General features: G+C 54.2%; 10 protein-coding genes across 10 annotated transcripts; 6 read left to right on the top strand and 4 right to left on the bottom strand.

The window, feature by feature from the left end:
- Window positions 1-572: 572 nt before the first annotated feature.
- Window positions 573-4,181, bottom strand: AYL99_00149 (hypothetical protein; the record flags this gene model as incomplete). The annotated part of the gene is made up of 4 exons (XM_018831665.1): window positions 573-945; window positions 990-2,328; window positions 2,372-3,561; window positions 3,697-4,181. 4 exons carry the CDS (start codon window positions 4,179-4,181, stop codon window positions 573-575), a joined length of 3,387 nt encoding a protein of 1,128 aa, XP_018697544.1.
- Window positions 4,182-4,805: 624 nt separating this feature from the next.
- AYL99_00148 (hypothetical protein) lies at window positions 4,806-6,143 on the top strand (the record flags this gene model as incomplete). Its single annotated transcript, XM_018831664.1, has 1 exon — window positions 4,806-6,143. The coding sequence occupies one exon, from the start codon at window positions 4,806-4,808 to the stop codon at window positions 6,141-6,143; it is 1,338 nt and encodes a 445-aa protein (XP_018697543.1).
- A 248-nt stretch (window positions 6,144-6,391) lies between these two features.
- Window positions 6,392-7,354, bottom strand: AYL99_00147 (hypothetical protein; the record flags this gene model as incomplete). Its single annotated transcript, XM_018831663.1, has 1 exon — window positions 6,392-7,354. The coding sequence occupies one exon, from the start codon at window positions 7,352-7,354 to the stop codon at window positions 6,392-6,394; it is 963 nt and encodes a 320-aa protein (XP_018697542.1).
- A 739-nt stretch (window positions 7,355-8,093) lies between these two features.
- Window positions 8,094-8,621, top strand: AYL99_00146 (hypothetical protein; the record flags this gene model as incomplete). The annotated part of the gene is made up of 1 exon (XM_018831662.1): window positions 8,094-8,621. One exon carries the CDS (start codon window positions 8,094-8,096, stop codon window positions 8,619-8,621), a length of 528 nt encoding a protein of 175 aa, XP_018697541.1.
- Window positions 8,622-8,924: 303 nt separating this feature from the next.
- Window positions 8,925-9,751, bottom strand: AYL99_00145 (hypothetical protein; the record flags this gene model as incomplete). The annotated part of the gene is made up of 2 exons (XM_018831661.1): window positions 8,925-9,214; window positions 9,301-9,751. The coding sequence occupies 2 exons, from the start codon at window positions 9,749-9,751 to the stop codon at window positions 8,925-8,927; spliced, it is 741 nt and encodes a 246-aa protein (XP_018697540.1).
- Window positions 9,752-11,157: 1,406 nt separating this feature from the next.
- AYL99_00144 (hypothetical protein) lies at window positions 11,158-13,186 on the top strand (the record flags this gene model as incomplete). Its single annotated transcript, XM_018831660.1, has 6 exons — window positions 11,158-11,443; window positions 11,500-11,785; window positions 11,840-12,168; window positions 12,226-12,457; window positions 12,511-12,579; window positions 12,634-13,186. 6 exons carry the CDS (start codon window positions 11,158-11,160, stop codon window positions 13,184-13,186), a joined length of 1,755 nt encoding a protein of 584 aa, XP_018697539.1.
- A 561-nt stretch (window positions 13,187-13,747) lies between these two features.
- On the top strand, window positions 13,748-15,085 carry AYL99_00143 (4-aminobutyrate transaminase; the record flags this gene model as incomplete). Its single annotated transcript, XM_018831659.1, has 1 exon — window positions 13,748-15,085. The coding sequence occupies one exon, from the start codon at window positions 13,748-13,750 to the stop codon at window positions 15,083-15,085; it is 1,338 nt and encodes a 445-aa protein (XP_018697538.1).
- A 259-nt stretch (window positions 15,086-15,344) lies between these two features.
- AYL99_00142 (hypothetical protein) lies at window positions 15,345-16,132 on the bottom strand (the record flags this gene model as incomplete). The annotated part of the gene is made up of 2 exons (XM_018831658.1): window positions 15,345-15,903; window positions 15,963-16,132. 2 exons carry the CDS (start codon window positions 16,130-16,132, stop codon window positions 15,345-15,347), a joined length of 729 nt encoding a protein of 242 aa, XP_018697537.1.
- A 649-nt stretch (window positions 16,133-16,781) lies between these two features.
- Window positions 16,782-18,811, top strand: AYL99_00141 (hypothetical protein; the record flags this gene model as incomplete). The annotated part of the gene is made up of 3 exons (XM_018831657.1): window positions 16,782-17,162; window positions 17,235-17,345; window positions 17,405-18,811. 3 exons carry the CDS (start codon window positions 16,782-16,784, stop codon window positions 18,809-18,811), a joined length of 1,899 nt encoding a protein of 632 aa, XP_018697536.1.
- A 604-nt stretch (window positions 18,812-19,415) lies between these two features.
- On the top strand, window positions 19,416-21,076 carry AYL99_00140 (hypothetical protein; the record flags this gene model as incomplete). The annotated part of the gene is made up of 4 exons (XM_018831656.1): window positions 19,416-19,821; window positions 19,888-20,150; window positions 20,211-20,332; window positions 20,383-21,076. The coding sequence occupies 4 exons, from the start codon at window positions 19,416-19,418 to the stop codon at window positions 21,074-21,076; spliced, it is 1,485 nt and encodes a 494-aa protein (XP_018697535.1).
- Between the last annotated feature and the right edge of the window lie 961 nt (window positions 21,077-22,037).

Below are 22,037 nucleotides of genomic sequence, written 5' to 3'. Positions count from 1 at the left end.
GACGCTGTACGCTCAGTTGTAGTAGAGAAGAAAGTACTCTGAGAGTAGCTCGTGTAAACAGGGGAAGAAGGAGCAGAAGGAAGCCAGTAGGACGAGTGATGACGGATGCCGTTGGTTAGTAGTAAACAACAGAGGCTGGCGGCTCTCAGGGGTTTCGTTGTGGCCACTTCCATGGGCGAAGAAGATGCCAGGATTCGGGACTGTACTGAAGAGAGTTACTCTACATACCGATTGTGTGGCGATTCGAAATCGAAGGTCCCTCGTTAACTGTATCGACTTCGCTAAAATAGTCCATAGTAACAACGGCAGCTTGCCGTCAGTATTGGCGTTAATGTCTTCAGCGGTTCCATGCTCGATCAGGCTCCCGTCCATCTCCATCATACGTGGTCACCCACAGTCACCGACAAACCCGAGATCTGCCCATCCGGACATAAAAAGTAGCTGGAAACCGTTACCAACCCTCCACATTGAGAACAGAACCGAAGCCTTTCCTGCTAGCTCATTAAACATAAATAATCTTTCTTTCGACCGTATCATCATTACCCTCGTAAGTCATCAGACATTCACTGCGTTCATGTACTAAAGATGCTTCCTTCCTGTTCTTTCACGATATCAGGCACACATAAACCTGCAGCAAACCATCCGAAGCTGCTCAACTGGACATCATGATTGCTGGGCTCCCGCACAGCCACATCGAGGCAGGCCGCAGCCAGGCAAAGAAAGCCATGATCGCCGTCTTCCATCGTCAAGTGTTCCATCCGTGATTTGATTTCGTCAAGCTCGTAATTGAATTGGGACTTCATGTAGTCGGATTGTTCTCGTTGACGCTTGCTACCCGCCCCGGAACGACCCAAAATCGTGCCGATGAAGACTTCTTTCTCAGTGAGTTGCTCTGTCCGGCGAACCGCATAAAGAGACATTATCTCTATCAGACTCGATTCATAACTGCTCACATTAGCAAGTCCCGGCGTCGTCAACATGAAACTTACTAATCTCTAACTCCCTTCGCCTCCGCGAGCCAAGCTTGAACGCACGGGTAGGTGAGGTACGCCAGCACCCAATCTCGGATGTCTCTCAACACTTCATTGGTAGCTGCCTTGCTGAATAACGACGAAGTATCATCCTCGAGGTCTTCGAAGAAGCTATCTTCGTTCACGGCCCGGTACAGGCGACCCAGGATACGAGTGGACTCGTAGTAGCGGTACCGCTGACGACCGGAGGGTAGAGGGGTCTGTTCAGGTCTCTCGATACCCTTCTCGACTTTGGTGCTCGCGCTGGGAGCCATGAAATCAGGTCTGTACGCAGGAGCTCTCGGGATTTGCTTGTTGTCGACGGGGACGCCGCTTTTGGAAAAATCAACAGCGTTGGAATGTAACTCTGCCAGCAGGAGACAGTTGGCTGAAAAGGTGCTGTCGAGGTCAGCGAAAACTTGGTGCAGGGTGGCGATCCGGCCAAGCTGGTCGTTCTCCATGAAATCCACGAAGAACCCTGCCATGTCATCAGCAGTGACTGGGCGACCAATATCCATAGGCACTGCTGGGAGATATGCTGCAGGAGTGACCGTTATCTTCGGCAAGAGTTCGTCATCGTAGATGACGTTGTAGAGATCGCCGTCGAGGTCCCCGCCACTCAGCATGCTGGGCAAATCGCGAGTCCCCCTTTGGCTGAAGACGATGCTGTTGCGAAGGTCCCACAAGGGAGAACTCTCAGGTGGGGCGACGGCTTGAACAAGCTGCACGTCGCCCGGATGGAGGGCAGGGGACCGCGTGACGGCCACCCGTCCGCTCAAGCAGGAGTGGGCTCCGTCCTTTTTCTCTACAAAAGTGACAAAAACCTCGCCTTCCTTCAGCCAACCAGTCTCATCGCTAATTCCGTAGAGTGTGAGAGCTTCCGGAACATGAATGCGACTGCGATACTTGATCTCCCGAAGCTGAACCTGGAGTAAAGCCCCAAGTATTTCCCTCAAGAAGCTGTCCTCCGTGGCGTCGACACCAATGTACTCCAGATGTTTGAGCAATCTCGGCAAACCGCTGCTGCCGTCGGAGAGGTGTTCGTTGATGAAGTTGAGAGCGACGGATTTTGAGGACGCGCTCAGACGGAGTCGCTGTATTGCCTGTTCTTGCAGCCTTTCGAACGCCGAGCTTGGAACACCGAGGTCCTCAAGTATTTTGATAATCTGGCGATTCAGCTTGAACGGGAGCGGGCGAATGTTGGAACCACAGATTTCGATCTCGTCAGACGGACTCCCGCTGAACTTGACCATGGACTCTCGCAGATGTATCTGGTCTCCCTCAAGGCGCGAGTCGACCGTAAGCATTCCTTTGGCCCCTGCAAAATAGTCAGCGAAGCCTATTCGGCAACAGGTTCTCACCTTTGTAGCGGATCTGGTAGGACGTAGGCTGGTCCTGACGACGCACATTTCCCCGGAGGCGTTTCCAGATCGACCGTGAGACGGTGCCACAGCCATCGGTGAACAAATACCGTCCGGCCTTGGCGTCAGGGTACACCTGGACGATGTTCGGATCCACTGATACGGCAGATGTCGTTTCAGAAAAGGCTTGACCAATTCGCGCTGCACACTTGGCTGGACACCTGATCACGCTGAAGTCGCCGAGCTTGCCAATGAGGTCCTTTGCAAATAGCAACGAGCCATCGTGAACAAAAGGTCGCATGAACCAACATGTCTGTGACCTCAGGGACGAGTGTGAGAACCCAAGAAAGTCAAAGTGTTCGTTGGCAATATTCAAGCCGTCACGGAGAATTGACAAGAAACGACCACGGAGAACCCGCTCGTTGGAAGTATCCCTATCGAACTCGATCCGTGTTTCATCTTCCTCGGAAAAAAGAACCCGCAAAAAGCAGTCAGCATGTGTACGGTACTGTCGCAAGACACGGTTCGAAGCGGTGAGTTCCGGACCATTGAGATATATGCCAGCGGGGGTTACAGTGACGCGGTGAATTGAGACCACGTCCCGTGGTGAGGTGTGCGAGCTGTCACATTCGAGCAAAAGATTTGCATCTCGTTCAAGGTTGTTCAACGCATTTGTCACAGCACCTTGCTGGGGATCGGTGGTAGCATCATTATGGAACAGTTGCAAATTGAGTCGTCGCAAGACTGCAACGAGTGTCGATTCGCCTGATCGAGCGAGTAGGGCCCTCATGGCCGGCAGCAGAGATTGGACTTCGGCTGCAGATAGGACACCATTAGCCCACAATCCATGTATCTGAAATCTCCATGCAAAGGAACATTTAAACATCGCAATATCTGTATTCAGGGAAGACAATTGTCTCGAAAAGACCGCTTGCCCTTGGGGGAGAGGCGTGGCTGGCAGCATTGTGATAGGAACCCGGTGATATGTCATTGCCTTTACGCGGTGAAGCAAGTTGGCAGCTCCCGTTGACACGACCATGCTGTATGTCAAGCAACTGCCAACAACGCCAGACTCGGCTCCCGGGATTGTGCTCACGCGAAACCTCTTCGCTGGCTGCGAGTCTAGGTATAGAGCTGCAAATTCCGCAAGCAGTCCAGAATCTGCCGCAACCACATCATTCTCGTAGATTCTTGGTGCAAGGGTCAGTGTGATTGTTAAAGTACTGCAGCTTTTCCCCCGTGAGATAGCCAAAGCGGATATGGAGGATAGATCTATGGCTAGATCGTGGCGCCTGAAAGGAGTGGTGTTGATCTGTATTACCAACGCTTGTGCCTCCCCTATCAGCCTGCCTTCTGTCGAGACTTGGAAGTAAGGCACGAATGTAGTCGTTCCAGTCAACGTCTCCCAGCGGCCGCACCGTACTGCTATAAGTTCCAGTCCCGTCCCCTGTTCGGCGTCTCGAGTCTTTGCAGCTAGTTCACAAGACTTCTGCCATTCCTTGACGTTCAGTCGCTCCTTCTCTTCCCTGTGCAGTACACGCAACCAATGTGGATCCGCAGGTTTCCGACTCTCTTTGATTACCGCATGTCGTCCGGATGGAGACGAGAGGAGGCTTGGAGAAGCACGGGCCCTAGACAAGAGACTTTGTGCTTTGGAAGTATCTGCAATTGTGAGGGTTGCAAACGTTTTGCCGACCGCTTTTCGGACTTCGAAGACATGGATCTGAGACCCGGACAAGATGGGAGTCAAGGAATTCTTCAGCTTGTCTTTGGTGAATTTTGAGTCGAGGTTCGCAATGAACAACTCCATTGGAACAACGATGCTTGAGCAAAGCTCTGTACAAGGTAACAGACGCAGGAGATCGTGCACAACGTGATGGAAGAGATGAACTTAGGGGGGCATTGACAAGATTTCGCGTCTCGTGGTATACAAAACCACTTGACAAGCTCGCTTGAAGGAGATGTTGTGCAACACGACTATTGGCAGGTACAAGAAGCAGAGTCCAGCTGCTATCAGTAAGTGCCTGCCCTGCCAGGCAGCAGTTATCGAGGCCCAATGCTCATCGTGGTCTTTGGGTCGTGGCAATCGAGGGATGGGCACGAAGACCTTGTCTGCTTGTAGCTTCGCAGCTCAAGACGGGACACTCATGCTTCTCACCAAATTGCTATCTGGGCGCCACAAGAGTCACCTATTAATATGTATTAATACTCCCGAGGCTCCGTAGCAGCTGTTCTGAGGTCGTGGCTAGTGGCTAGTGAGGATGGTGAACGAACGGGCTTCCCCGCAGCCGCCACGCTGCAGCACGTAATCCACGAAATAATATGTCAATCAATGGGAGGGCGCCGATCCTATCCTTGATTTTCACCTGGATGTTGTTTCCCTTGAGATTCTCCTAAACTCCTGGCTCATCCCATCTCACAGGCATCTACAGGTATGGCCACCACCAACGGGACACTGCCTCATCATGGGGATAGTTCCTCCGAAGCCCCTCAACCTGCGCCCACCTCCGCCGATTCGCAACGCATCGAAGACCTCGCCGAACATTTTGACCTCTCCTCCCTCTCTGCTTCTACCCTAGCCATCCACGCAGATGACCCTCTCAACGTCGTCCACGATGTCGCTCCTCCCATTCATGTCTCCACTACCTTTCGTTATGACAAAGACCCGTCACAACTGCGCCCATACCATGAACGACCAGAACCCATCTTTGCACCCACCGAACACAACTACTCCCGCCACACGACACACAGTACATCTCGCTTGGAGACGATCCTGGCTGTGCTGCTGAAAAACCCTTGCTTGACGTATTCCTCTGGGCTTGCGGCGTTCAATGCATTGATAACATTCCTGAATCCGAAGAGAGTGGCTATAGGCGCAGGGTACCACGGATGTCACGGCGTGTTGAGACTCCACCAGCGACTTTCTGGCCTGCAGCTCCTACCGCTGGACTGCAAGCCGGAGGATCTGCAAGAGGGGGACCTTTTGCACTTGGAAACGCCGGTGAACCCGACAGGACTGGCATTCGACATACAGCATTACGCGGACATTGCGCATTCACGAGGTGCATACCTCAGTGTCGATTCCACATTTGCGCCGCCGCCCCTGCAGGATCCCTTCAAGCACGGTGCAGACATCGTCATGCATTCGGGCACCAAGTACATTGGAGGTCACTCAGACATGCTCTGTGGTGTCTTGGCGGTCAAACAGAAGGAGTGGATCCCCAAGATGCTGCAAGATCGAGTGTATCTGGGTTCCGTGATGGGTGGTTTGGAAGGTTGGCTGGGTGTGCGGAGTATTCGGACACTGGAGCTGCGAGTCATGAAGCAGAGTGAAACAGCGAGAAGGATAGTCGATGCCCTCGATGGCGCTCTGACAGGCCACACGGTCGGCACGGGCCTGTCTCTCTCCGATGCAGAGATCATCAAGTCCGTCGTCAAACAGGTGCATCATGCGAGCCTGCAGACCAAAGACTACAAGACTTGGCTGAAGAAACAAATGCCCAACGGCTATGGCCCAGTATTTTCTATCGTCTTGAAATCTCCAGATTTCGCCAGAGCATTGCCTAGCAAGCTCCATCTCTTCCACCACGCGACCAGTTTAGGTGGGATTGAGAGTTTGATTGAGTGGAGGACAATGACCGACTCAACCGTGGAGAAGGATCTTCTGAGGGTCAGTGTCGGCATCGAAGACGAGAAGGATCTGCTCGACGACCTGATCCAGGGCTTCAAGGCGCTCAATGCGATCAATGCGATCAATGGAACGTCCAGCTAGATCTCCACGTCATAGAGTGTAGCGGGTCTTGTACAGCTCAACATAGAACGATTTTCATATCCTGTTGGAGGGCTCTTGCTCGCTCGGGCTCGTCTCACTCTTCACCGATCTGTCGGCAGCGATCCTGTCGACGATTTCTGGCGCTTGCTTGTCAAGGTGCATCCGTAAGGCGTCCCCTTCTCTGAACTGTTTGCGCAAATCTGTACTCGGTATCTCCTTCTTGACCACACGTGATTCTGCGGGTTCTTCTAGCACTGGGGGCGGGGGTGCACGATCCGTACCGGTTTCGGAGCCAGGAGCTCTGGAGTATTAGGTGATCCTCCCGGGCTGACCGGCGAGTTGATTGCATTTGGCCCCAACCGCAGCGTCATTTCGAATTCTTTATCCAAGGCGGACACCCCCAATGTGCCCCCTGAGAAGTTCCCTGTTTGCACTCTCTGAAGCATTCTAGGCCGCAGAACGTCCGGCGGAGCGTGTCCCTGCCGCGGCGCAGGAGGGGGTGGACGCTTTCGTTGGTCGTAGGCGCCGTTCATGGGACTTTCGGGGTGGTCACGCGACTGAGCCGGGCCACGGCTGGGCATCGGCGAGGCAGATCTGGCCCTTTGTCTCGCCTTTGAGATCTCGACCGGAGGGGTAGGTGCATCGTCACCGCCTTCGCCAATAATGACAGGAGGAGCTTCGATGAAAGAAACACTGAGTCCCCTGCCACGTCCCTTTCGTTTTGGCTTGTTGGAGAATGAGCTGACCGATTGACTGCGTCCCTGGTATTCAGGACGTAAGAAGTCGTTGATGTCCTGTTCCGACGTCCCAATCGGTTGAGCTCGAGGCCAACGCTGAGAACTAGAGACGTCTATCCTTGGAACTGAGACCTTCTTTGGTGAACGTTGATGGCCGAAGGGGTTGGTGAATGATTCCGATGTTGATGGTCTTGTAGAAGCCGGAGAGCTCTGGTCGGGGTCGGCGGTAGCATTCGTACGAGTAGGAGGATGTGAAAGGCCGTCTGCCTGCCCTGGTCCGCTCGAGGTAGATGGTCTACCCGCAGCCAAGAACTCATTCACGTCATCCGGCAGATCCCTCTCTTCATTTGTATCACTGGTGTTCTTTTTGAACTTGCTCTTAGTACGGGCGAGTGCTCCCTTGAGCCGCTCCCGTCGAGATTGCTTATTGTGATCGGGGGAGGTAGCATTATCGGCATTGTCGTCCTCGTCCATCGTCTTGACAGTAACACCGCCCGTCCAACGACACCATGTTCAAGGAGAAGGGGTATCAGGGAGGCGTCGATGACCAGCTGAGAGGTTGACACAAAGATAAGTCGAAGGAGTGGATATGGGTGGTGGGAGGCAACGTTGGCAGTATTGACAGTGACAGGGGACTGGAATGCGCATCAGCCTCACTATCCTTAGGTTAAGTCTGGGTCCAAGACGCGCCCATTAGCCTCCAATACGCTGCCCTTGAGAGGCAATTGGCTAGCATTGACCGTTGGGGATCGACTGGCTTCGCATGCATCCCTTGAGGCCGATTCGCCAATAGTTCGGATTCAGGCCAGAGGGGAGGCTGACTGCGGAGTCCGAATTTGTGTGTCTGCGTCTGTCTGTGTCTGGTGCTCGTTATCGTTATCGCCACGTGCCGTCGCTCAGGGCGCCATGAACCTCCGTACCTCGGTAACTGAAAGGCAATCTCATCTCATTGATTTCTTCGCCGAGATCGATTCACTTTACGAGGTACATATGGCTGGCTCCCTTTCAGAATTCCTATAGACGGTCCCACTGACCAATACCCACCAGACAAGAACTCTGCGCCATTGAAACACTTCCCTCAAAGCCTGCGAAGAAATTTGAGGCAATCCAGATTGATATCGACGCCTCGGTCCCGAGATATTGGTAACCGGCGAAGGTCTATTGACACCAGCAACATTCAAAGTCCCAGGGATTTCCTTCTATCCTCGCCATCATGTCAGAAACCCGCAGAATAAACCCCCACAGTAAAGTCTTCCTGATCAAAAACTTCCTCTCTCTGCCGCTCCGTGAGCGCGTCCTGGGCCTGGAGAGGGAAATCATCCACGACCCCAATTACTTCGGCTTCGACACACACTCGCTTCAACACTCCAACCTAGAACTCCTCGACGCCCAGCCGAATGTTGTGAAATGGAGCCTAGACATCGGGTCTGGCTTGTGCAATAAATCCGGCAATTTACATGGTGGCGCCGCGGCAACTCTGCTCGATAACCTGACGAGTACGGCGCTGTTGACGATCGCGAGGGAAGGGTTCCTGGACGGCGGACACGTGAGTAGGACAATCACCATGACCTATTTGCGGCCAGTACCCATGGGGAGCAAGGCGATTGTGGACTGCGAGGTTCAAGCTGCCGGGAGGAATACGGCAAATATCGTGGGCAAGGTCTACGTGAATGGGAAGCTGTGTGTTACGTGCGTGCATGACAAGGCGGTCTTGCCAAGTCCCAAACAGGCCAAGTTATAGAACAGCACCGGGGGGCTGGAATTAAAGTGAGAGGGGCTTCGTGTTTGTCCTTTCGAAGTGATAGACTCTTCGGAACGGGGTGGGAGGATAAGATAGAATAGAACTCTCGGTGTTTTTGCTACACTCTGATCTTCATCTTGTTTGCTTTGACGTTCGACATGTTACAAGCTCGCCCACAAAATATGACGTTTCAGCTCTCAATGCGCAACCTCGTTGTACCAGCACATGATAGTTTGTCACATAGCCAGTCCAGCACACTGCAGATAAAAAAAAGCCATTTGCCCTCGATTGTAGATCCACGGCTCACACAGAACGCAAGGCTCGAGCTGCTTCATCCATCCTCTCTCTCATCAGCCGATTCTCAGCTCTCAGCCTCATGATTTCATCGTGACTAGCCTGCGTCGCCACCGCTTGGAGCTTGCCATCACCTTGCCGCTCCATCATCCGGTAGATAGCCTTGAACAATCTTCCTGCCGGGGTAATGCCTCCTTCCGCGTCCACTCGCTCCAGGATATCATCGTCGATCAGTGCGCAAACTTTCTTTCTGTAAGCTTCTTCCACTTCTCTGCGGTTGCGAAAGTCGGCTGCCGCTTCTGGAGTGTGTGTATGTGTTAGTGGAATTCCGTTGAGCCCAGCTGCAGGCTTTCCCAGAGAATGAGTAAGTCGGATAGAGACATACTTGACTGGGACAGCCCCTTACGCTCTGCTCCCATGGGCTTGGAGATCTTGTGGAATCGGAATTTTTTATTCACGAAACTCCCTTTATTTGGAAGGCTGTCGATCAATCTTGACTGGAAGGGTTTGCTGGTTTGGTAGTTCGGGACAGTCGCTTGCTCGCCTTCTCCATCATCACTGCTGTCTTGCCATTCGTCCTTTCGAGCAGTAGGGGCAGGCCTCTTCCGTACAGTTCCAGCATTGGGCAGGGGGGGATTCGTGGAGTTGGCTTGGCTCGCCTGCATAGAGTCACCCTCTTCGTGGACAATGTCTCCCAGGATTTTCGTGTGGGGCTTCGAACGACGCTGCATAGGACTTCCCGTGGACGCCAGCTGAGGCTGATATCTCATCCCTGGGACTGCTGTCGGTTTTGGTGCTTGCAGTGACCCAAAATGCGCGAGGTCATGCACGCCCATCTCAAATACCAACGATGAGATCTGAGCACGGTGGCAAAGCGGACCACAAAGGACACAGTGAGCAGGGCGTTTTGGAGACGTTCAGAGTCGTTGATACAGAGTCGAGCAGGAATCGCCGACCGGTAAGATGGTGTTAAGTTTCTCACATGTTGTTGACCTTCACACGGGCTGGTAAGACTTACCACACGTAGATCGGACCCTTCTTGACGCTATGACTGAACAAAAGAGACACGACAGTGAAGTGAAGACGGAGAAGTGAAGCGTCATGGCGAGCTTCCATCTTCCCGTAACTCTCACCATTGCTCTCACCATTGCAGTCGAGGTCCTAGGTCCTCACCAAGACATCGGGAGGAACTCATCGCAAGCACCGATTTTATTCAAGCTCCTCGCCATCATCCCGTTTTCAGCTCTCACAGTCATCAAGTCCCTTTGGCCTTCATCGAACTGACATTGATGTGGATGCTCCCGCACCGGTCAAAGAGCCAAACACTATGCTTAGGGCGTCGTCTGCTTAGAACAACACTTTCGGTTAAGATGGAAAACCCCCACATTGTGACGACCACATCTACCCACAGGTTTAGCAGAAGGGGGGACATCTGCGGTCATAAACCTCGAATTTGTCACTGCAGCCAGACCGAAGGACGTTCGGGGGATGGGTCTCTTCCGACGGCCGAAGTGTGCGAGGTATTGCTCAACCACTCAATCATAGCACGGAAACCAAGCGAGCTCCAAGCTATGCAAGGTTTGGGTCCGATCCTTCGACGACTCGCGTGCAGTTGATGTCGTCGAAATTAGGAGATCGTAAGACCCCACAAGCTGCTCCAGCTTCTCCGCAACATGGCACAATCCATCCCATCCCACCGCCAGCCTCCGTTTCCATCCTTCGTATTGCTGGCTTTTACCCACTTCTCCCAGTTCTCCATCCTCGGCGACTGCGAGTCCCCAAGACTTTTGACCACTCTCTGCTGGCCCTCGGACACAGTGAAAACGCCGAATGATCGCCACGTGCGGGTCTCTCAGACGCCCTCCCGGAAAATACCCCCATGCAGTCCTATGCACCTGGACGACGGGGATTTTAGCTTGTCCCTTCAGTGCAGCGCTTTCCACAAGATTGGTTATCGTGCCCCATCCACAGCCAGATCATGCCTGAAACTTGCTGCTTGCAGTGGAGGAGCCTGACGGAATCTGCCCGGTGAATGGCTCCAGCTCAACTGCCGGGGCAAAAATATGGTGGCCAGAACATGGACGGAGCACATCCAGCACCAGACGTACCGGTCCGTGGATAGCCTATAACTCCTGCGAGAGACTTCCAGGGGGGAAAATATCCTCTGTCCAACACCGCTCCCTGTCTCCCGCCTGTGGCTCTTGACACTTTGACACACGACGATATCTTCGAGGACAACAAGATGTCGACCGAGAAGGACGTCTCGCAGACGACCGAAATCATTGAAAATGCCCCTCAGATTCAAGAGCGCGAGAGACAGCGGGCAGCCGAGTTCGAGGCTCCCATGCAACATCTCCAGGAGCTGAACGAGGCTGAGCATATCAACCTGAGTTGGCGATCATGGCTTGTCGTCTTTGTCACCTGTTTTGCCATCATGGCTCAGGTCTTTGTCGTCGTGGCAGCCGGATCAGTCATTGCCTTCATCATCCGTGATCTGGGCGATGCGCCAATTGCGGGCTGGATCATCCGTAAGTGATAGGACATCCTCGCCCTCTCCCACCCGTGGCTAACAAGAGGGTCACAGAGGGGCCACTGCTCATGCAGAGCGTGCTGTCTCCCATTGTTGGTCGTCTCAGTGACGTTCTGGACCGAAAATGGCTGGCCTCGATCCCACCACTAATCGCTTTTGGTGGTGCGGTCATGTCGGCCAAGGCAACCTCGATGTCCATGCTCATTGGAGGTGGGATTCTCATCGGTGTGACGTTGAGCACAATTTCCATCGTCCAAGCCATTCCCAGCGAGGTCCTGCCGCTCAAGTACAGAGCCCTCGCCAATGGATTTGCCTTCCTCGGAGGCGCAGTGGGTGGACTGTATGTCGCCGACCCATCAAAATTCCGCTATGTGCTGCTAACTAGATTCTTCAGTGTTGGAACTCTCGGCTCAGGCGGTGTCACCAACCAAAGCCCGTCGGGCTGGCGAGACATCTTCTGGATGCAAGCGGCCTTCCACGCCGCTACCTTTATCGGCCTTGTCCTTTTCTACCATCCTACTCGACGGTCCGACTACCCTAAGATGTCGTTGAAACAATACATCTGGGCCATCGACCCCATCGGATCATTTGTGTTCATCGTGGCTTGCACATTGCTTCTGCTGGCTTTGGACTGGGCAGGCGGTGCCTACTCATGGTCTGACGTCCATGTTGCCGCTCCGCTGGGCATTGGCCTCGGATTCTTGGCTATATTTTGCGTCTATGGTTCGTACAGCCTGAGAGCCCCTTCTCGCTGCCCCGTTCGCTAACGTTCGTTTACAGAATGGAAAGGCCGAGACGATGGAATTGTGGCCCACGTGTTCTTCAAAGGCTCGCCCAATTTCGCCCTCTCTGTATTTGCTTTTGCGGTTGAGGGGTGGATCTTCTACAGCGCTGTCAACAGTGTCACCCCTCAGATCGTCCTCAATCTCGGATTTCAAACCAACGCATGGAAGATCTCCCTCCGACAGTTGTCTTACAACCTTGTGACCTTATTCGCATCCATCCCGATAACGTGAGTATGCGGCGGCACTTGAGAATATTGCAGTTAGCTAATGAAGTGGGCAGACTGTACGCAACCAAGTACAAGGATCTGAAGTCTCCCTTGATCGTGACATTCATTGTTTTCCTCGTGGTGTAAGTGCTTCTCGGAGATCGAAGACACCTCCCACTAATTGACATGATCACCAGCTGCATCTGCTATACCGTCATCACACCGAACATGAACCATGCTCAAATTGGCTTCAATGTTCTGTCTGGTTTCGGACAGTCCGGTCCCTTGACACTCATCGTTGCCTTGATTCAATTCACCGCACCCCACGCATTTCTCTCCACTGCCACTGGTCTTGGGTTTTCCGCCCGCGCCATCGGAGGAGCCTTTGGCTCGGCGGTTCTCGATGCCATCATCAACGGCAAACTCAAATCCTATCCGACCAAAGTCGGCAATGCCGCGGTCGCAGCCGGCTTGCCCAAGTCATCTGTGCCTGATCTGGTAACGGCCCTCTATGCCGGCACTGGTCTCTCTGCAGTCCCGGGTATGAACGCGACTATTCAAGCAAAGACCCTGGATGCCAGCCATTTGGCGTATGCTCACGCCTATAGACTTGCCTGGGCGAGTATCATCCCCTTCGTTGTCCTTGCCTTGGTTGGTATTTGGTTCCTCAAGGGGGTGAAAGAATTGATGACGGAGAAGGTCGAGGCCACCGTGGAACATGTACACACTGAAGAAAAGATCATGGCTTGAGCGAGTGTGTCTTGGTGTGAGGCTCAAGTTTCCTGGACTGCTGAGATGCGAAAGACGAGGACAGACTGAGTTTGTAGCTTTAAGTTAAACATGACACCCCGTCCACGGCGCCTCTACGGGTGACTTATCCCCCATCACGCGGAAGTATTTAGCCGAAGCGAACATGACTGGGGTAACTTTGAAAATCGTCCTGCTCGCTGTGTCGGTCACCATGCTCCCGTTGGTGGCCTTCCCTGTTCTCGTCTCTCATATCGCTCGGAACGGAAAAAATAAGTCACCGAGGGGTTCCCCCACATGTAGCCAACATTAGCCAATGACGTCAAGCTCAAACGTAATCAGACCACGAGCCCAAAACAATCAACCATCCCGCAGCTTCAATTAATATTTTTTTCTCTTTTTCAAGCCTGTGATACGTTGTGGTCCTTGGAAAATCTGGGCGGCCGAGTCAGCCACCCACGAGTCTTGGCTTCCTGTATCGTTGTTGTGTTGGTGCTCCTTTGCCTACCATTAGAACTATTCCGGGCCCCAAAACTTCTCTCTCACCTCTCCTCCGTCACCATCATGAGTGCTCCCAAGCTCGCCGAGTTCGGCCTTCGCCATGTCGCCAAGGGGATCGGGCGGCTTTCTACAGAGGTCATCGAGAGCGGCTCCGGTAGCTATGTGACCATGGCTTCGGGGAGGAAAATGCTCGACTTCACCTGTGGCATTGGCGTGGCTAACCTGGGCCACTGCCATCCCGGAGTCACCAAGGCCGCTCAAGCCCAGGCCGCCAAAATCGTGCATGCCCAGGTCAACATTGCTTTCCAAAAGCCATATCTCGAGCTCATCGAGTCGCTGTTGCCCCTGATGCCGCACCCATCGCTCGACACGTTCTTTTTCTGGAACTCGGGCTCAGAAGCGGTCGAAGCGGCCGTCAAGTTGGCCCGCCATGCCACCAAGAAGCAGAACATCATCGTCATGCAGGGCTCTTACCACGGACGCACCTTTGGAACGATGGCAATGACGCGCTCCAAGACCGTCTATGCCGAGAACTATGCGCCGCTGATGCCGGGAGTGTTTTCAGTGCCGTTCCCCTACTGCGCACAGTGTTCGATCGCTTCACATACTGGCAAACACGGCTTTGACAACTGCTGCATGGACCCCGTGCTTCAACTGGAGCTCCTTCTCAAGAGGGAGTCGGCTCCGTCAGATACCGCGGCCATATTCATCGAGCCTGTCCTCGGAGAGGGCGGATATGTCCCGCCACCGCCGGGCTACCTCGCCCGCGTCCGGGAAATCTGTGACAAGAACAACATCCTCCTGGTGACAGACGAAGTGCAATGTGGATTCGGTCGAACTGGGAAGATGTTCGCCATCGAGCACTGGGGAGTCCGTCCCGACATTCTGGTGATGGCCAAGGGGATTGCGAATGGGTTCCCGCTCTCCGGCATCGTGTCGCGGAAAGAACTGATGGACACGCAGAAGCCCGGCTCCATGGGCGGAACATACGCTGGCAACGCCGTCTCCTGCGCCGCCGGCGTGGCCGTGGCCAAGGCCTTCAAGGAGGAGAAGATTTTGGAGAACGTCAACGCCCGGGGGAAGGAGATGGCCGACATGCTGCACAAGGCCAAAGCCGACTTTGGCCACATAATCCACGACGTTCGAGGCCTCGGGCTGATGCAGGCGGTGGAATTCGTGTCGGGCAAGGGCATCGCCTCCAAAGTGCAGGCCAGGTGCATGGACAAGGGCATGCTGATCCTCACCACCTCGATCTACGACACCCTGCGCTTCATTCCCCCGCTAAACATCTCCCAGGAAGACATGGCCAAGGGACTGGGTATCCTCCGAGGGGCGATCGAAGAGGTGGCCGCCGGCGAGCAGCCCCAGGAAACAGCGACAAAGGGCCAGGCCCCGGAGTAGTAGTAGCTCGCAGAGCAGACTTAGCTGGACACGAAGGGAAGGAGTTAGGGTGGGAGTGTTGGGCGGGACAAAATCGTGTTGTTTCGATACATGTGAAGATTGGAACACAGCGGATGTCGGCAATATATCGGAAATTGTACAGTGGAGTATTCGGTCAGATTAAAGCTCTGCAGACCTCGAAAAAAAACTATAAACGCGCTTCGCAACCTTGATGCGGCGATAACAATATCTAGAAGAGTGTTCGGTGGTCTCTAATTTCCTAAGGCCCGAAGATGACATATCGCATCATGCCCAACGCATTCCCAAGCAAGGTCAAGACGGTCCTTGGTGTTGGATTCTCCAGGATGATCTCCGGAAACCTCTCCTCAGCGAAGACAGCATGCAACACTTCTTTGGTCAAGATGCCACCCGTCTGAGCCGTGTTCATCACGCCGACTGCCTGCAACACTCGCACAAACCAGAGGTTCAATGGCAATTTTGGAGCTCCTGCAGCCCGACTCTCCTTGTCTCGCCGGATGTATGTCTTGGCCAACGATCGCAGGGTCACGGGTCCGCCCTCGGCGTCATCGATCATGGCCTGCAGCATATCTGGCTGGAAGGTGTAGTTGTCGCCCTGGTGGAAGTCAAGCCGGGTGAAGGAGGAGTCGTGCTCGATGACATTGTGGCGGCGTGTGTCGACCAGGTCGAACGTGCCGTCCTTACGCACCAAAGGAGGAAGAGCGCTGCACAGCGAGGCGGAGGCAAGGGGAGACATGTGCAAGGCAGTCTCAAGGGCGTGTTGGACTTGAGGAATGGTGAGGTTCTTGCCATCTCGTGGCCTGCTTAAAGGTCAGCACGCTTCATTTTTGGTGGGAAAATACAAGAGAATGGTAAGTACAGGTAACCCTGGTTCGCCAACGCGTTCAATCCGGGACAGGGGCCGCGAGTTTCGATGTCGCCGCGAACGTATCGGTGATCGTCCTCGTCATGGTGGGACGTTGCTGCGGACTTGTCGCGGTAACCACCAGTGAGGGCGGTTTTCACGATGTTGGTCAGGGTCAAATGCATCTTGATGCTTCTGATAGAGGTGCAGATTACTGAAGTTTCTGGTGTACACAATTGACGGAAGAATGGTTGAATGGCTATCCCCCCAGAGGATTAAAGAGATTGAATGATGCTCCTCAAAGCACCTGTCAACCTCGCGGCCGGCTTGCTGCGTAAGGATTCGACGCGTCGGTTACACGAGCTGAGGCCCAGGGTCACGAGAACCAAGAGAAAAACGGTCGAGCCAGACCTCGTGTTCTGGCTGGGTAAGCTGAGGGAAGTGTGAGTGAGAGCTGAAGAACTGACTGCGCAACCGAACCAGTCAGCCTGGTAACTTGGGTGGTCGCGGCTTGGCGCACACCTGGTTACAACACTGACAACACGGACAACACGAGGTGGTACATCAACCTCAGCGTCGTGGATGCAGCATCAGGCAGCCGGTCTCTCGCATCAAGGCGTCCAGGGCGTTGACAGAAGGAGCGTGGTTGGTTTGCTGTGTGACCGGCTTGAACGGGCGCCTGCGGGTAGGAGCAGCTGAGGCTCATGGCTGGCGCAGTCTGACTGCCAGCTTCTACCACCGCGTCTTGATACAATACATTCTCACAAATCCTCCCAGTTTCTGCTCTTTGTTCATCCTTCTGCCTCGAACCACTCTCAACCCGCCCCTGCCAGCATGGACGAAGCTGTGAGGCCCAGCTACAAGGCCAGTTTTGGTGATCGTTTACTTGTGGGTTTCTTTCATCTCGTCAACAAGATCGTTCCATGGCACAAGCTCCCCAGCTTGGTCGGCGCCCTCAATTTAGAGGCTTTACGTGTCGAGCTTCGCCAATACAACTTACATGATGTCTACCCGTCTGGAGATGCCCAAGGCACCCAGTCCGTCGTACCTATGACCGACAAGCGATTCGAAACTGCCCGCAACTCTGATGGCAAGTTCAATTCAACCGAGATGCCACTCATGGGATGCACTGGGATGCGCTTGGGACGCAATTTCCCCAGAGCCTTTTGCCCGAAGCCGTACGAGGAGGATCTGTGGAATCCGAATCCAAGAATGGTGAGTTACCTCATTTCCACCGTCCCAAACAAAGAACCTCGACTGACAAAGGCTCTCTCTGCGTGGTCGTAGTTGAGCGACCGCTTCATGGCCCGAAAATCCTTCATCCCAGCTACATCATTGAACCTCCTTGCCGCAGCCTGGATCCAATTTCAAACTCACGACTGGTTCTTCCATCAAGATGTAGGTGATGTCAATAGCCTTCCCCAGAATCATTGCACTGCTAACAAACGCCCATACAGAGTGAGAAGAACTACGATATCCCTTTGCCCGATGGAGACAAGTGGCCCTATGGCAAAATGGAACTGCCACAGACGGAACCAGATGTGGAACTCAGCGACACCGACCGCAAGAGCCCTGGCTACAAGAACGTCAACACGGCATGGTGGGACAGCTCGCAAATCTACGGTTCGAGTGAGGGTGTGACAGAGAAATTGCGAAAGCAGCACAGCGATGGCAAGCTGTTGCTCACCAAGGAATACCACGCACAGTTCCTGCCGCGTGATGACCAGGGCAATCCACTGACAGGGTTCAACAACAACTGGTGGATCGGCATGGAGATGTTGCACACTCTCTTCGCGCTGGAACACAACTCGATTTGCGACATGTTGCGGCGAAACTACCCTGACATGACCGGCGATCAGATCTTCGACAAGGCTCGGCTCGTCAACTGTGCGCTGATGGCCAAGATCCACACGGTGGAATGGACCCCGGCCATTCTCGCCCACCCAACGCTCAAAATCGGCATGAATGCGAACTGGTGGGGGCTTGTCGGCGAGTCCTTGACCAAGATGTTGGGTCGGATCTCCAAGACCAGCGAGGTCATCAGCGGCATCCCGGGCTCAGGAGTCGACCAGTTCGGCGTGCCGTATTCCCTCACCGAGGAGTTCGTCTCCGTTTACCGTATGCACTCTCTCATCCCGGACACAATTGCCTTCTTCGACGCGCATGATGGCGAACTGAAGCTCCACAAGCGTGTCGAGGACATGATCTTCGCTAACGCCCAGAAACCGCTGGATGGGACCATCACCTTTGCCGACGCCTTCTACTCCTTTGGCATTAACTATCCCGGCGCGATCACCAACTCGAACTATCCGGACTTCCTCCGCAATTTGACCACCCCCGATGGGCTACACCGGGACATGGGTACCGTGGACATTCTTCGAGACCGTGAGCGCGGGGTACCACGATACAACCAATTTCGACGACTGTTGCGCATGGCACCTGCCAAGACCTTCGAGGAGCTGACGGGTGGCAACATGGAACTGGCTGCAGCGCTCTCGGACGCGTACGGCGGCGATATCGAGCTGGTGGACACGCTGATCGGGTCACACAGCGAGCCTGTGCCGGCTGGATTCGGTTTTAGCGACACGGCATTCCGCATCTTCATTCTCATGGCGTCGCGCCGATTGAAGAGCGACCGCTTCATTGCGGGCCAATGGAATGCCGCGACCTACACCAAGGAAGGCCTACAGTGGGTGCAGAACACGGGCATGAAAGATGTGCTGATCAGACATTTCCCCGAGCTGAGACAGGTATTGAACCAGAAGAGCGTCAAGAATGTCTTTGCTCCCTGGGCGAAGTTGCCTGGGTCCGTGTCGTATCAGGGGATCGAGACCAATCCGCCGCCCAAGAAGAAAAAGAAGTGAGCAAGCAGACTGCCACGATTGCGCCGAAGTGGCTGCACTAGGTGGCAACTCGTACTCGCGTTTTGTTGAACGGGGCGATCCGAGCGAAGCTTTTTTGCTACTGGAGCATGATATGTTAGAGGATTCAGATTAGGGTCAGTAGTACATCACCAGTAATTGAAACAGCATCCTACCCTCGACCTTCGCTTCCAGGTCCTTTGTGTCTTTCCTGAGGACTTGGTGAGCTGGACACAACGAAGCAGGACAGTTTGACAGTGCTTGCAATCATTGTGCACCGAAGAGAGTTATACAGACATTGGCTGTCTGACCAAAGATTTAATTATCGCATTGCCGCTGTGAGCGGAGCGGGTCGCTTACCATGCCTGCCTTAGAATGAGATACGATACGAGCCACCGCAGAGTGTTGCGTAATCAGGAGTCAAATAGGACGACGGCGGCGACGATGATCACCAACACCACCACCTGACAAACATCCAGTCTAAGCCAACACCCTTCATCCGCACAGGTTACTCTCCGAATGCAGGCCGGTCGATCGAGTCTCCACCATCTTTAAATATGTGACCGGAGAGGGGAGAGAGAGGACCATCATCTCACCATCTCCCAGCATGGCGCAAACACCGTCACGCCGCGGCGGCGGCGGCGGCGGCAGCAGCAGCAGCAGCAGACCTGGAAGCGATTCAGCGCCTCCAGCTCCAGCTGCTGAGCAACGGTTTCAGTTTATCGCGGTGAGTGGGCGCGAGCCTCGACCCAGCGCCGAGACTCGCAGGCTCGTCCACAGCCATGCACAGGCCAACTACCGGCGCCGGCATCCTCATCGGCCGCGCCAAACGACTTGGGAGGTCGATGTGAGTGCCCTGGTGGATGAGTCGGCACAGAATATTACGAATACATCGAACACGACCAGCCAGGCCGCCGTCGGCCCGGTCACTCTGCTGCCCGCGAACCGTTCAGACCCCTTTCAATCGTTCGGGATCGAGGCTGGTTCTCGGGCACATCGCCTCTGGGACCATGGTGAGTGGCATCGTCCCCCTGGTCTACCTGGACGGGGGCCCTTTCTAACAAGGGAGCCATTGTCAGTGTACGACGGAACATGTGCCAAGTTCCGCATCCTCATCGAGATTGGATTCATCGATCTTGTTCGAGAAACCATTGCGGTCACACAGATGTTGTCCGCGTCCGCATGGCATCTGGTCAATTTTTGCCGGGCTGAGGACGACTCGGGGGAAGAAGCACAGTATGCCCTGATCACCACGCGGTCGCTGCAACAGAGATTAAACAACCTGGCCACCGGCACGAGTGATGAAGTGGTAACCACCGTTCTGGCTGCTGCTGCGTATGCGGTACGTCTCACAGTGTTGTCTCAGCCTTGGATATCTCTCCATTGACCTGATGAACGGCAGAACTTGATCAAAGAGCCCCGAATCTTTCAGGTCCATATGGATGGTCTTACCAAGATCCTGCACCATCGAGGCGGAGAACAAACCTTGGATTCTACGCCCGGCCTTCGACTGGCGATGTTCTTGTATGCTTCACTCCCATGAAATTCCCTGTATCCAGGCCAACGGCATCTAGGATAGAAACCAACGGGCGTCTTGGTCAGGATGCCACGCCACAATACCGCCCACCATACCATCTTCTGGCCACAAGAAGTAGACTCGACTTTCATCAGACCGATGTAAACCTGCTCTCGCAGTCAGAGACTTGTGATAGCATCGACCAAAGCGCAGCCGTCCAGCACATCTGTCAACGGTTGAGGCAGCTGAACCAGATCGTGGACGACGAGTGCACCAAGCGAGAGCTGTGGCACGATAGCCCGTTCACACTCTTCCACGTCTCTCCACTTCTGCACGACTGCCTCTCCATCAGCCGTGGAACGGTGCGTGACGGGCTCCAGCTACGTCAGCGGGAGTGCTTTCGACTCGCCAGTATTCTGTACCTGTGTGGCATTCGAGCCAAGTTTGACTTTGAACACGGAGCCGGGATGCTTTATGGAACCAAGTTGCAGCTGATGGTGGGAACACCAGGCATGCTTCCGCGATGGGAGAGCAGCAATGTGTTTCTCGTTTGGATCCTCACTGTGGCTGCCTGCTCCGCCATTCTGTTTGACGAGTTGCGTACCCAGTTCGTTTCCATGCTTGCGGAGTGCATTCACGCGGCGGGCATTGGCAGCTTTGACGAGTACTCGAGCATGATCTATGACTTCATGTGGTGCAGTGGTGCTTTGGGACCGGCATTGAGTTCGTTAGCAGGCAGAATAAGATTCTGAGGCAGGAAGCGAACGAACTGTTTTGCAGACTCGACACCTTGATAACGACGACGACGTCGGTGATGACAACGTTGGCGCGTTCTGGGCGTTACGTGTTTCATATCACTAATTGAGGCGTCGGCGGTTCCAAGTCACTAGCCTGACATTGAACTTCCTTTTAATCTCCCGTCATCTCCATCATCTCCACCGTCCACCACAATCCCATCACCATTCCTCCTTCTCCCCAAACCATTGTCGTTTCCTCCCAAAACCCCCCCCCTCTAGCCCAATCAATAGTGCGATCGGTGGCGTTCTCCATCCGGGCACGAAATTGAATGCCCTCTGGCCCTCTGAGCGTCTTCTGGCGCTTGATCTCCGTGATTGGCGCATCCTGGGCAGCCTCTTATCGCCGCGCCAGCCGTTTTCTACCCTGACCATACATTGGCGATTGCCACATGGCCACGCGACACCACCGGGGGGTTCCTTGTGTGATCACACCGTGCGAGGGTGTTTGTTGGACGGGAAAAAATCCCCAGGAGGGCAGGAGAAAGAAAAACAAAAACAAACAGCGATGCTTTATTAAAAACGCAAATTGTGTTGGTGGAACCTGTCACTCTGGCTGTCCAGGGAGCCATTGACCTGGTCCTGGGGGTGAAGTGGGTGGTTCCCTCTGTTGGTACTGTCAGCCGCCATCTGCCATCTGCCATCTGCCATCTGCTATACTCCGTGCAAGCTTGTTCCTTCCCATCTCTTGTGGTTGAATCCTTCTTGCTTCGGCCAGGATGTGATCGTGGCTGCTCCTGCAACCCCGTCTGCACTGACTGTTTCCTTGGAGTGTTGTCGGGTTTCGTTGTTCTTTTCCGATCTGTGGCACTTCACTCCTTCGTGCCTCAGTATCGTCCACTCATTTGTACCACCGCCTTGTGTGTGCCCTTTTTTTGGTTGTGTCGCCTCTGTCGCGAAGCGTTCTGCAGCTATCCTT

The sequence above is a fragment of the Fonsecaea erecta genome (genome assembly GCF_001651985.1).
Source record: "Fonsecaea erecta strain CBS 125763 chromosome Unknown Scaff1, whole genome shotgun sequence".
NCBI classification, from domain to species: Eukaryota; Fungi; Ascomycota; class Eurotiomycetes; order Chaetothyriales; family Herpotrichiellaceae; genus Fonsecaea; species Fonsecaea erecta.
The sequence above is the reverse complement of the archived record's forward strand: the minus strand, read 5'-3'. Positions and strand labels throughout refer to the sequence as shown.